Raw genomic sequence first — 12915 nt, 5'->3', positions numbered from 1 at the left:
CCGCCAGAATCTCCCCCCTTTCAACTTCTCTCCTTTTGATATATGTTCTGATATGTTTGACTTAGGGATGAATAGATCAGTCTATTTCTGGTTCATATCAGTTTTGTCTGTGTTCATTCATATGTATTGCATCCAATTTCTGTAACTTCTAGGGTTTGGGTTTCTTTTAGCCGCATGAAAATGCATGTTATTTTAAACTTTTTTTAAAAAAATACACAATTTTGTATGCATGTTATCATAAAATACACATTTTTATACACATTTTTGGTATATATCTTGAAGTGCATCACAGTTTGGTTAGAGTGTCAGAGGGCACAGGACTAGGAAGACTCATGCTCAAATCCCTATTCAGCCACTGAATGACTTTGGGCCTGTGAGCATCTTCCAGCCTAAACTACCTCACAGGGTTGTTGTGAGCATAAAAAGGGGAGCGTAAAAAGGGGCATGGGGAACCATGCAAGGCATTGTGAGCTCATTTGCAGAAGGGTGCAATAAAATGCAATCATAGGTGAGTGTGATTGAAGAAAGGACTAGAATTCTTCATTCCTCCTCCACCAATTAAACTTTAGCATTTAGCTGGTTGCATATAATGATCATCCATGCACAAACGTGTATAAACGACCTAGCAGTTTCTGGGAAACTGCAGGAGACTGTATTTAGCTGCATGGTGGAGTCCATTGAAGCACCAGACATCAGGGTGCTGAGTAATCAGTAGGACATGTAATCTCATTGCATTTAGAAACATTAGCTCATTGATTCAGGAAGCAAAGGAGCATAACAGCTACAATGAGCCCTAAGAGGTTGTAGTGTCTTGCGTAGGGTTAAAGAAGGAGCAGACCTTTACTGGAACACTGCCAAGGTGACTTGGTTTGACTGCCAGTGCCGCAATGTATTAAAGCTGGTGCAGGTGGCTACTATGTGTGAACAACTGTATATGCAGTTCTGCTCACATAAACTGTGTAATTTCAGAGGGAGTACTGAAAAATTGCACTGATACTTTGGTGAAAAGTGGTTTTCCAAAGCAGTCTGCTCTCAGAAATACTCACTGTAGAGTTCTGGCAAAATAGGTCCTCTGACATGGCACATGTAAACTGACAACTTGGGCCATTCCAAGGTCTCTCACTGGCAGGAGTGCCAACTATGTCCTTGTAATTTTTGTAGAATGATTCAAATTGAATTGAAATTAAAAGTTATGAAAAAATTAAAGCAATAGGTCTGCAAGCGGGGCAGACTAAGATACTGTGGAAAGGAACTCTTCTAGCTGTCTTTCCATGTTTGATATATATGCTTTTTACTAAACGTATCAAGTGCCCTTCATTGTGGGGAACATCTTATATTTATTTTCATATTTTAGGTCGTCTAACCTCCCACAGTCTGATATTATTAAGGTAATTAATTAAATCTGTATATTGCCCTATACCCGTATATCTTAGAGCAGTTCAAAACATAAAATCACAATATAAAAGCCACAAAACAGATAAGAAAAATAAGAACAAAAATGTATTAAAAGGCATTGGATTTCAATTAGCTTAGGGCCTGGGAGAAGAGGAACATTTTTGCCTGGTGCCTAAAGGTGTATAATGAAGGCCCAGCCAAACCTCCACAAATGGGGAACCACTGCAGGAAAGGTCCATTCTTGTGTTGCCACCATCCAGACCTCTCATGGAGGAGTCGCACAAAGAAGGGCCTCAGAGGATGATCTTGGGGTCCAGGTAGAAGAGGTGGTCCTTGAGGTATAGTTTCTACAAAGCACATACCTTGGCTTAGCATTGTGTTCCTTTTTTTTTGAAATTTTGTTCTGATAAAGTAAGAGGTATATAATGAGACTAGATTGGAGGCAGCAGTTATATATTTCCCTGTGATCCAAACCCATTCAGTAATTTGAATCTATGACTTAGTGGTAATAAAGCTACTCATTTCAATCAAGCAGCTGTTTTTTATTTTGAATTGACAAGGTGACATGTAGTAAACTCTTAGCTTGGAAAACTTCCCTCTCCATAGTTATAAATATATCATGCTATTGTGCTTGGCAAGCTGCAAGCAAATGGAGGTAAGATCTCATTAAGGGAGCAAACTGTGGAGTAGGGAGAGGACAGTGTGAAGCTAAGGGTGATAACAGTGGCCTTGTCCAGAATAGGCCATGGGAGTTTTCTTATCTAACTTAAGCAGGAGGTGCTGGGAGCTTCCTGTGCGAAATTAGGAGCATACACTGCTTTCCTCTTGTTGTTTGGCTTCCTCCTGTATATAAGACGGTTCCCAGCACAGTGATTATCTTTGCATCTTCAAACATGGCACAATCTACTTCCTTAAGAGTATGATGTATCCTTTAGAGTCTTGCCGTCTTTCTCCCCCCATCCTCCCTCTGTCCTCCAGTTCTTCTCAATAGCTCATCTGTGTCCTAAGCACTTTTAAGGTTCAGTGACATATGGAATACATATAAAGATATGTAACACCAACACACAGTAAATGTGTACATCATATATTGGATCCTTCTTTGGAAATGTCCAAAACTACTACGCAGCAAGTGCCGGGGGGGGGGAATCAGAGTGTCAGATTAACAGCTCTGACTGTTCCTTCCCCTTTCTTGAAATATCTGTGGAAATCTAAACTGGGATTAATGACTAATGGTTTCCCAAAGTGATAGTTTGTTTCTCTAATTTTGGCCATCAGATCCCTATGCATGTGCACCAAAGGTGAAAGTCTGCGTGCATAGCAAAGTAAGAGCGAGATTTGTGATTCACATTTTTAACTAAAATCTGTGAACTAATATGCATATGTTGTGTCCACTGTGTCTACAGTACACAATTTCCAGGTTGTGTAGGGTGGTAATATGACCAATTATTGCTATTGACATGGATTTTTAAAAAAATCCTCAAATGTTTTTGAATATTCACCATTTGTTGCGCGGCTCCTTTTTTTATTGGATACTTTCCAACTACAAGTCATCCCTGTGAGCTAATACATGCTTCTGATTAGCAAACAGGATGACCCATTTATCATACATTGATAATTAATTGCCACAATTGACAATGTTAAGTATCACAATGCACAATGAATGCATTTTTGCAAAATTTCCAGGTGTTTCATAGTGAAACCAGAACAAGTCATGATGGATTTTATACATTCACAGAAATCTATCATCTCCCACATAACTGCACTTGACACAAATACTTGCTTTCTGCCACAAAGTACCACATATTAAAAATCAAGGGACTTTGCACCTCCAACCAGTTCTGCAAGGTCAGAACAACAACCTCAGAAGACTGAATTGGAAATAAAAATATTAAAATTTGAACGCGTGAATATGAAAGCTGGTGCAGTGCAGTGGCAAGGCTACTGAGCTATGAACAAGAAAGACATTGGTTCAAATATTTCCTTAGCTGTAATCGGAGCCGACTCACCCATGAGGCAAGGTGAGGTGACTGCCTCGGGTAGCAGGATCCACCGGGGCAGCAGATCCGTCCTCCAAGGACTGCCTCACCCGCTGATGCCACCACTGCCGCATACTCCTTGGAGGCTAGATCTGCCGCCTCCTTGGCTTTAGCCACCCTGCCAATGCCACCTCAAGAGCGGCCTCTTGGCAAATAGGAGGCGCTGTTTGCCTCCTCTCACCCCTAGGGAGGAAATGGTAGGGGCTGCCATCTGGGGTCTCCTAGGGTCTGCACTTGCCCAGTGTGATTCAGAGCAAACCCACCCACCCCCACATACCCTTTGATTCCCACTTCAATTGTGCTGCAACTATGGTATGGGGATTGCCCCATTTTTTGCCCTGGGGTAAAGCCTCTAGAGGGGTGCCATTAAGGTCCCAGCCTCTGCGTGTATGTACGCAAATGTGCGTGGGGGGTTACTAAACTGGGTCTTCAACCCGGGGGAAATAATGCCTTGTTTCACCCGTGGGTGTGATTGATTTGATTCCCCCACCCCCCACTCACTCCCAGGTTAGAGCTTCACTCGCCCATTTGTCCCCAATGTAGATTTTTATTCTCCCCCTTTGTTCCTGATGCAGATCGTCATTCTCCCCTTTTTTCTTGGTCACGGGGTAGCACCATTTTGTGGTTTGCCTGAAGTGCCAAAATGTCTATGATCTCCATAAGTAGACTTAGGGAATTCACACACCCTTTTTGCTATGATTTGACAGCAAGTGCAGACCTTGTTTGCCTTATGATGTGACAACTTTAGCTTGGCTCTCAGCTGTGAGAGGATTGGGATGTGAGGAAGCTCCCAGTGTTCTTTTCTGACCCTAACTCTTTCTCTGTGTGCCAGCAGAACGTTCTGGGGCGGATCCTACTTGGACAGAGCCTGGCTAGTTTATGAATAACTAACTGTAGACCTATAAGATCCATGTTCTCCATCTACACTGTCATCATATATCTTACTGTTTTAAGACCTGCCAGTCAAAGTGCAGTTTAAAGATAAAGAACTATAAGAAGGGAGAGCAGGGCCTTGAAGCTGCCTATTAGTTATTAGTACCTCAACAACAGACTGAACAGATACACAGATTACGTTGGCACAGTTTTCCTCACTATGGTGAGATGGATTGCATTTTTATTTACATTAGAATAATTACTTCTGTGATTGCAACTGTACATACAACCTTGTATGCAAATTGGTGTCCTCTTTTGACCATTTTGGGTGTGATGCATTTCCACATTCTTTGTAATTTATAAATGGCCACCCTAGATCACATCTCCTACACACTTGAGCTCCCTTGAAGATGAGGTGTTTCTGTCCCTGCCATGCTCTCCCACTTGGCTATTCTCTCCTGGCTATTCTCTCACAACTTCCATCATCTTTCAGTTCCATTTCTAATATATCAAAGACCACAGATGTCATTAAAGCATGTCTTGACCTTTTTTGAACCCAGCAATGCGATGGGAAAGGAAAACTTGCCCACCTTGCAAAAAAATTAAAATATTTTTAAAAAACAAAATTCCTATTATGTCAAATCTTTATTTTGTTCTTAAGTGTAAGGTATTTTAATATTATTGAGATTTCATTGTCTTCTTATGTTATGTATTACAGTAAGCAGTCTCCTTGTTGTCGTTGTCACCTATTTTTGTTACCATTCATTGTATGTTATCCAGTTCTACTCCCCGCAACCAGAATTTTAAAAGGGGTGGAAAGGTCAGCCTTGGGCAGATCAAAACCTCTGGGTAACTGAAAGTAGCTGTTTGGATCCAGCTTCTATTTTTAGTATTTTTAATTAGTATTTTGTATTTTGATATAGATGATTAGATTTGTTTTATGGGATTTTATGGGATTTCTTGTGGAGAAGGAATAAATGGGCAATTTTTTAAAAACAACCCATAATTTGTAAACTATGCACTCAGTGTGTAGAATTATTATAGATTTGTACAGCGATAGTAACATGTTCAACTCTCTTCTGATGAAATTAAAGGTGCTTAAAGCAGCTTAATTTTGGTCCTACATTATCTGTTTGCCTTCTGCTTGGTTCAAACCATTGCACTTCAGTTTTTCACTGTTTGTTTTTAATTGATTGATGTGTTTTTATCAGAAGTGTAGTGTAATCAATGGTGAAGTTCTGCATTGAGTGGATTTAGAAAGTACATGCATTCATGCGCAACTGTTCTGGGAGCTTTCCCCAGTTACATCAGCACCTCTTCTTTGATAGCAACATACTCTGAATTTTCTAATGCATTAAAGATGTTTTTTGAGGCATTTTAGCTAATTTGAACATATGAAGGTGTCTTATATCTGAGTCAGACCTTTGGTCCATTTAAGTTAGTATAGTCTCCTGGGTATACTTTCCTCAGATAATTACTGCAATTGACATGGAGATCTAATGTTTGCAAAGTGTGTGCTCTTCCTCTGTTTAGTGATCATTGTGAATTAATTAGTTCAAGCCACAGTTTACAGTAACTGAACTGATGTAATTCTTTGTGAAACAAGCTTTAAAAAACAATTTGTGCTCTTTTATGTATCACAAACTGACCCTGGATTAGTCTAACACAGGGAAATCTGTAGATTATCTTGTGGCTTATAAATGCAATGAATGACTGTAATAATGAGATAGTTACCAGATGCGGGTGGACATTATTTCAAACTGCTCATGCTTTCAGTAGTTTTAGTGCAGTGATGGGGAACCTGTGCCCCCCCCAACTGTTGTTGAACTCCAAGTCTCATTAGTTCCAGTCAAGATGTTGGGAATCATGGAAGTTGTTGGTTAGCAACATCTGGAGAGCCACAAGTTCCTCATTTTTGTTTTAGTGGAAAACACTGAAATAAAGAAATAAGGGAAATTGTACCATTTTCATAGAATCTTGGAGAAGTGGGAAAAGAAATGCCCTTAAAAAAATTAAAATACAGGCAACAATTGATTTGCTTGCACCCCGTTGATGTGCAATCATGCATGTACACAAAGCGCCAAACCCAGAAGTGACCCTAAAACATCAGGATGAAATGGGGGCAGGCAAAATGGGGGTGGGGCAAGGTGGAATACTTTATGTGGGCCACGCCAACATGCACAGGGAAATGGAATGTAACCCCTGTGCAAAACAAAGGATTGCCTGTACTTTTATATTCCCTTTAGAGGTAACAACCTTCTCAAGATGATTTACAAAATAAAAGCATGAAACTGTAATATACAGTGAACTAAAACAGCATTAAAATAACAGCAGCAAAAAAAAAAAAGCATCAAAATGACTATTTTATATAATAGTAACTGAAATTAGGGCTGTGCACTGGATCTGGCCAAATTCCAGATCCTGAACCAAATCAGGCCTATTTGAGTTGACTTGAGATTTAAATTGAGCTGAAGCAGCCTCAGTTCACCCTGGTCATATCAAGTCCACCTGGAGCTATCTGGCCTGCCGAAATTGGATGGTCTGGCAGTGAGGAGAGAGAAGCAGAAAGCCTTTTTCCCCCCTCACCCGACCCCCCAACCAGATGTTTAATCAGGGTTTTAAACCCTGATTAAACATGGGGGCAGTTGAAGAATTAGAAACAAATTTCTTTAGGGGGGAAAGGTAGAATGTCATTTTTAAAAGTTATTTGGGAGGTTTTGCTAAGAGTTCAGCAGTTCAAGAGCACATTCGGTCAAGTAGTGCTACTGTAGTAACCTTGTTCACTTGTTTTGCTGGGTTCTATGTCAAGTTCCCTGCTATCCAAATGGATGTTGCATATAATGGTTATGATAGATCTTACATGAAACGATCAGGTGCTGTTTTCATTCAGTGACATAAAGGACTGAGGAAGTTAATGCCTTAGGAAAGGATTGGTACTTTTTTGATCAATGCTAGCTATTTGATCACAAACTTGTGGTTTTAAATCCTACTTTTCTGAAGGCAATGATTTACATATGAAAGTAACTTACTAATGCAGGAATTTGATTCATTTGTTTTGAAGAAGCTTGCACTCAGGTCTTGAGAAGTAAAACATCTGATCCAAAGTCAAAGCTGTTCCATTCAAAGCGGAACTGTGAACACCTAGCTTTAAACAAAACAAGAATCTCTCTCCAAAAGAATGTAAAGAGATGAACGCAATGTAACAAGCATTCCAATAGACTTTTTACCATATGCATCAAATAAGGTTTAAGACAATAAATTAGTTCCATAAAGGGTGATTAAGAGCCAGGACATTATGTAACATAACCAGCATTCCCGCCCACTCTTGAAATTTCATAATCAACAATACTTTGTGGCATTCTTCTTCCGCTCTACAAGATTGAAGACATTTAAAATGTTTTGACATAAATTTCCATATTTTCACAATTTGTGAGGCTTTATTCCAAACTTAGTATGTATAAAAAATAGAAGACTCTGGCCATCTTCAGATGCTTGCATCCAGTGTTTAGCAGACAAGAATGATGACAGGCATAGCTCATGTGCTTATTCCCACAGGCCCCCTCATATGTTTACTTAAGACTGGGGATGCAGGTGGTGCTGTGATCTAAACCACTGAGCCTCTTGGGCTCGCCGATCAGAAGGTTGGCGGCTCGAATCCACTCGATGGGGTGAGCTCCTGTTGCTCTGTCCCAGCTTCTGCCAACCTAGCAGTTTGAAAGCATGCCAGTGTGAGTAGATAAATAGGTACCACTGTGGAGGGAAGGTAAACGGCATTTCCATGTAATCTGGATTCTGTCATGGTGTTCCATTGTGCCAGAAGCAGTTTAGTCATGCTGGCCACATGACCCAGAAAGCTGTCTGTGGACAAATGCTGGCTCCCTCGGCCTGAAAGCGAGATGAGCACCGTGCCCTATACAGTGGTACCTTGGGTTACATACGCTTCAGGTTACATACTGTCAGAGCTGCCTCTAGGTCCCAGCTCACAGAGGACCAACGCTAGGCTGTAGTTATGTACAAAAGTCTTTACTGAGGTTCAGTTTCCATTTCAAAGCCGTAGCGCGCAGCTCTACGTCTTAAAGCCTAGACCGGTGAAGTACCGTCTGAGTCTCCTCCCCTATGACACCAGTTTAAGATCCTAGCCCGGCTCCACCTTTTACGCTGCTCTCTCCTCCTCTGGGTCCTCCTGCCCGCTGGGGCATTGCCCTTTCTGGACTCTTCCGACGCTGAGTCGCTTAGCTCCTCCCCCTCCCTCCGGCGGGCTTTAGGACCCGGTTCCCAATCCTCATTCTCTGCTGTCCCGCGCTCCTGTACATTTGAACTTGCCTCTCGCGCCAACCCAGTGACCTTCCTCCTGACCGTTACACTACTTCTGTCACTGCTTCCCTCTTCCGGTACACTGGCCGGATCTGACCTCCCCTCCGTTGTCTGACTCTCCGATGGAGGTGTGGTCAGCCCTGCCTTATCTTCTCTCCCTGGTGGGGAATGCACTGGCCCTGATCCTTGGGACTCTTCCCCCCCACTCTGCTCTGGTGGGGAAGCTGGTCCTGATTTCCAACTACTGCTCTGGGAGTCCCTGCTGTCCCCTTGCTCCTGGGACGTTCCCCTTGGGAACCCCCTACCCCTGGCCACTGGCGCCCCCTTCTGTGAATCTTCCGATTCGCTGGAGAGGCTCATGGAATCCCTCGGTTCACTGTCCTCTTCTCCTATGCTCCCCTCGGATTCCTCCCCCTCGCTCTCCATCTCCTCTCCTCCCTGTGCCTCTGCTCCTGAACCCCTGACACATACGCTTCAGGTTACAGACTCCACTAATGCAGAAATAGTACCTCGGGTTAAGAACTTTGCTTCAGGATGAGAACAGAAATCGTGCTCCGGCAGCGCGGCATCAGCGGGAGGCCCCATTAGCTAAAGTGGTGCTTCAGGTTAAGAACAGTTTCAGGTTAAGAACGGACCTCTGGAACAAATTAAGTACTTAACCCGAGGTACCACTGTAGTCGCCTTTGACTGGACTTAACCGTCCAGGTGTCCTTTACCTTTTTGTTGTTGTTGTTATTGTTGTTGTTGTTTAGTCATGTCCAACTCTTAGTGACCCCATGGACCAGAGAATGCCAGGCACTCCTGTCTTCCACTACCTCCCACAGCTTGGTCAAACTCATGTTCGTAGCTTTGAGAACACTGTCCAACCATCTCCTTTATGTTTGTAGCTTCAAGAACACTGTCTAACCGTCTCCTTTACTTAAAACTGACTATGATGAATGCCTGAACAGAGCTATTCTCATGTTGTTATTTAGTTTTTGAAACCAAGGAACAAAAGAAATAGTAATGTAAGCAAGTTTTTCATGTTAAGAAAAGAGTCTGCATTGGAAGGGAGAATCTGTCTTAATACTAACAGATGTTTTTATGAGACATAGACAGTTATACTGAAAGATCTGGTTGTTAACTCTACACATTTGTCCAGGTCCCAATGCAGTCCTGCCAATTTGGATTCTACTCTCACATTTGACCAGAAATCAAAGAGGCCATCTGTAACATGACAGAGTTTAAATAAGGTTTTGGATAGATCCTTAGATTGTAAGCCCCCTTGGAGAGAAACTATTAACATTTAGAAAAGCTGCTGTATGCCACTCTGAGCCTATGCAATAGAATGGGATATACAGTTGCAATCAAAATTATTCAACCCCTCACAACTGCACAAATACAACAGGTGTTGTCTCAAGCACACCTGATGCAACTAATCAAGGGCTTCATTAGTTGCACCAGGTGTGCTTGAGCTGGAACACATGAAATACCTGAGCGGGTTTGCTGAGTGTTAAATTTGGCTGCATGTTAGAAATATGGCTAAGTTAAGAGAATGGTTCCAAAAGGTAAGAGAAGATATCATCACCCTTCACAAACAAGGAGCAGGATACAAAAAGATAGGGAAGGCAATATCTTTGTTCCTAGAGATACCATAGTTCGCAAGTTCAAAGTTAAAGTAACACTGGTTACACTACCTGGACTGGGCAAAAAAAAAGAAGTTATCTGCGGCAGCAACCAGATTTCTGAGAAGGTAGGCTGGGGAAAATCCTCAAATGACTGCAAAAAAGCTGCAGCAAGACTTGGGGGTAGCAGGCACTGAGGTTTCAGTGAGCATATTAAGGCTGTACTAAACACAGATTTTCATGCCAGAACTCTACACCACTTACCCAAAAGCACAAGAAAAGTTGGCTCCAACATGCTCAAAATCATATAAATAAGCCACAGAAGTTTTGGGGTTCTGTTCTGTGGAGCGATGAAACAAAATTGGAACTTTTCAGCTCCATGGAGGAGGAAGAATGAAGCTTATGCTGAAAAGAACACTCTGCCTACAGTGAAGCATGGTGGTGGTTTGGTGATGCTGTGGGGCTGCTATGCATCCTCTGGCACTGGAAACTTGAAGTGTATGAAAGGCAGGATGGATTCATTGAAGTATCAGGAAATCCTAGGAGGAAACATCATGTTGTCTGTGAGGAAGCTGACGCTTGGGCTTCATTGGACCTTCCAACATGACAATGATCCCAAGCATACCTTAAATTCCCCATAGGCTTTGTTGCAGAAGAAGTCCTCGAAGGTTCTACAGTGGCCATCAGTCACCTGACTTGAACCCCCTAGGAAATCTCTGGTGGGATTTGAAGAAGGCGGTAGCAGCACGCAGACCCAATATTCTTGAACTGGAGACGTTGCTCATGAGGAATGGGCTAAGATTCCTCAGGAAATGCTGCCAGAAGCTGCTGTCTGGCTATGCATCTTGTTTGCAGCAGGTCATAGCAGCAAAAGGCTTCTCTACTAAGTAATAAAGATGCTTGCAATGAAGGGGTTGAAAAATAGTGAAACTGGAGAATCCAGTATAAGTTGCAATTTCAGCTGAATTTTTAAGCATCCATTGTAGTCGGTAAATTTTGATAATAAACCTGATGGGAGTTGAATAATTTTGATTGCAACTGTAAATCAGGTAAAGAAACTAGAGACTTCATATTTTAAACATTTCTTACTTGAGCTTCAAAACCCTTCTTTGGTAAATGAAACCCAACTCTTGTCCATATGTTTCACATGTTAATGACTTGTACCTGGAAAACTTAATGAGTGGTCAGAGGTAGAAGACTAGGAGGAGGAGGAGGTGTCAGAAGCTGAAGAGGTAACAGGGTTTAGTGAGTAGGAAGAGTCTGTGGCAGACAGCAGCCCAGAGTTATGCAAAGTTATACAATGTATAGTTATACTAATCAAGTAAAAATCATTTAAATACCATACATTAAGTCCGCCACTTACTTACACTATCAAAACCTTATGTGTGGGGTGGGGAGTTATTCATTTTTCCCCCACCCGCAACCCCAGTGGGGTTTTTTTGCTTCCTGGGCTTTGGGAAATGAGTGAGAGGCCTCTGACAGCATCCCCAAGCCCTTGTGCCACCTTTTCAAATCCCAGTAATCATGGTGGTGCCTTCCTTACCAGCCTTTGGGAAGGAGATGTGAATGCTCTGGGAAGGTCACAAGAGGGGCCTGCAAAGCTCTCAGGGCCCTCCTGCAACCTTCCCAGATCCCGTTAAGCAGCCCTCCACATCAAGGGGAGTTGGTTCTGGGGTTCCTGATTTTGTACAATTTTGCCTTGACGCACAGACCCTCGGAACTGAACCCTTGTGTAAGTGGCATGCTCACTGTGTAATGTGTGTGTGTGTGCATACTGCACATGTCTTTAGGCTACATAAGGCACATAATGCACATATTACACTCTACCTCAAACATGCTCAGATTTGTGTGAGGGATAAAATTCAGATTATAGCATAAACCATAAAATTCAAATCTTGAACTTAAATCTATACTACAGTGTATAACTAACCAATGTTTTAAGAAGTTTAGCTGTGGGTGTCTCATAATTAAGCCTGTGCAATGGGCCCCAACTGCAACCCATTGTCTGTAATGACTTACCAATTTGATGTCCTACTTCACTCTTACTAAACTCTCATTGCTCTCATCATAGGTATGAATTTTGCTCCAATCCAGAGAGACCTTTCATCTTGAAACCTGGGAGCACTATAGGAAACAGAATCGAAACCATCACACAGAAAACAGCAATAATAGAGGGAAAGAATAAGGTATGGTAATTTTAAAGATAAAGTACTTCAACCTTGGGTATTCGTACTATGAACTGTTTTTAAATGCTGGATGATTAGTTGCTGGAAGTCTCTTCACAGCTGAGAAGAGGTTTCAGAAATCAAATCCCAGCTTATTTCTGTTGCAGTGTCGTAGTCACATTACCGAAGTACATATTCTGTTAATAGTTCTTGTGGATATTGGCCATGCTATCCGTGCAAATAGCAGATTGGTCCCATAAGGTAGTGTGCCTTTGGTGACTCAGTAAGGGGCTGTTAATAATTAGCAGCAGAAGCCTCTTTTGATGCTAAAATTCTCATTTTGATGCTGTCTGGGACTGGATAGGACAAACATTATGTCTCAAATTGAACAAATTATTACATGATATCAAATCCCACCAGTACTGCAAACCTTACCAAACAACTTTGAATTCCAAGGCACACCATTCTGCACCACTTCCCACGTATCTGGTTTTTAAGTTAATTTGCTAATAGTTGCGATGCTACTTT

General features: G+C 42.0%; 1 protein-coding gene and 1 long non-coding RNA gene across 10 annotated transcripts in view; one reads left to right on the top strand and one right to left on the bottom strand.

Moving 5' to 3' along the window:
- FLT1 (fms related receptor tyrosine kinase 1) overlaps positions 1 to 12915 on the top strand; it is a 147815-nt gene that overhangs the window by 78183 nt on the left and 56717 nt on the right. For all 9 annotated transcript variants that reach the window (XM_079973358.1, XM_079973352.1, XM_079973357.1 and 6 more), the window contains one exon: positions 12294 to 12408. In XM_079973358.1, coding sequence (XP_079829484.1) covers positions 12294 to 12408 — 115 coding nt within the window. The remainder of the gene's footprint in view (positions 1 to 12293; positions 12409 to 12915) is intronic.
- Positions 4514 to 12344, bottom strand: LOC307215178. The gene is made up of 3 exons (XR_013838352.1): positions 12242 to 12344; positions 7334 to 7449; positions 4514 to 6237 (listed from the first exon to the last, which is right to left on the bottom strand). It is a non-coding gene; the product is annotated as an uncharacterized lncRNA (long non-coding RNA).

Source organism: Podarcis cretensis, assembly GCF_951804945.1.
Source record: "Podarcis cretensis genome assembly, chromosome: 4".
Lineage (NCBI taxonomy): Eukaryota > Metazoa > Chordata > Lepidosauria > Squamata > Lacertidae > Podarcis > Podarcis cretensis.
This window is presented reverse-complemented; position numbering and strand designations above follow the sequence as displayed.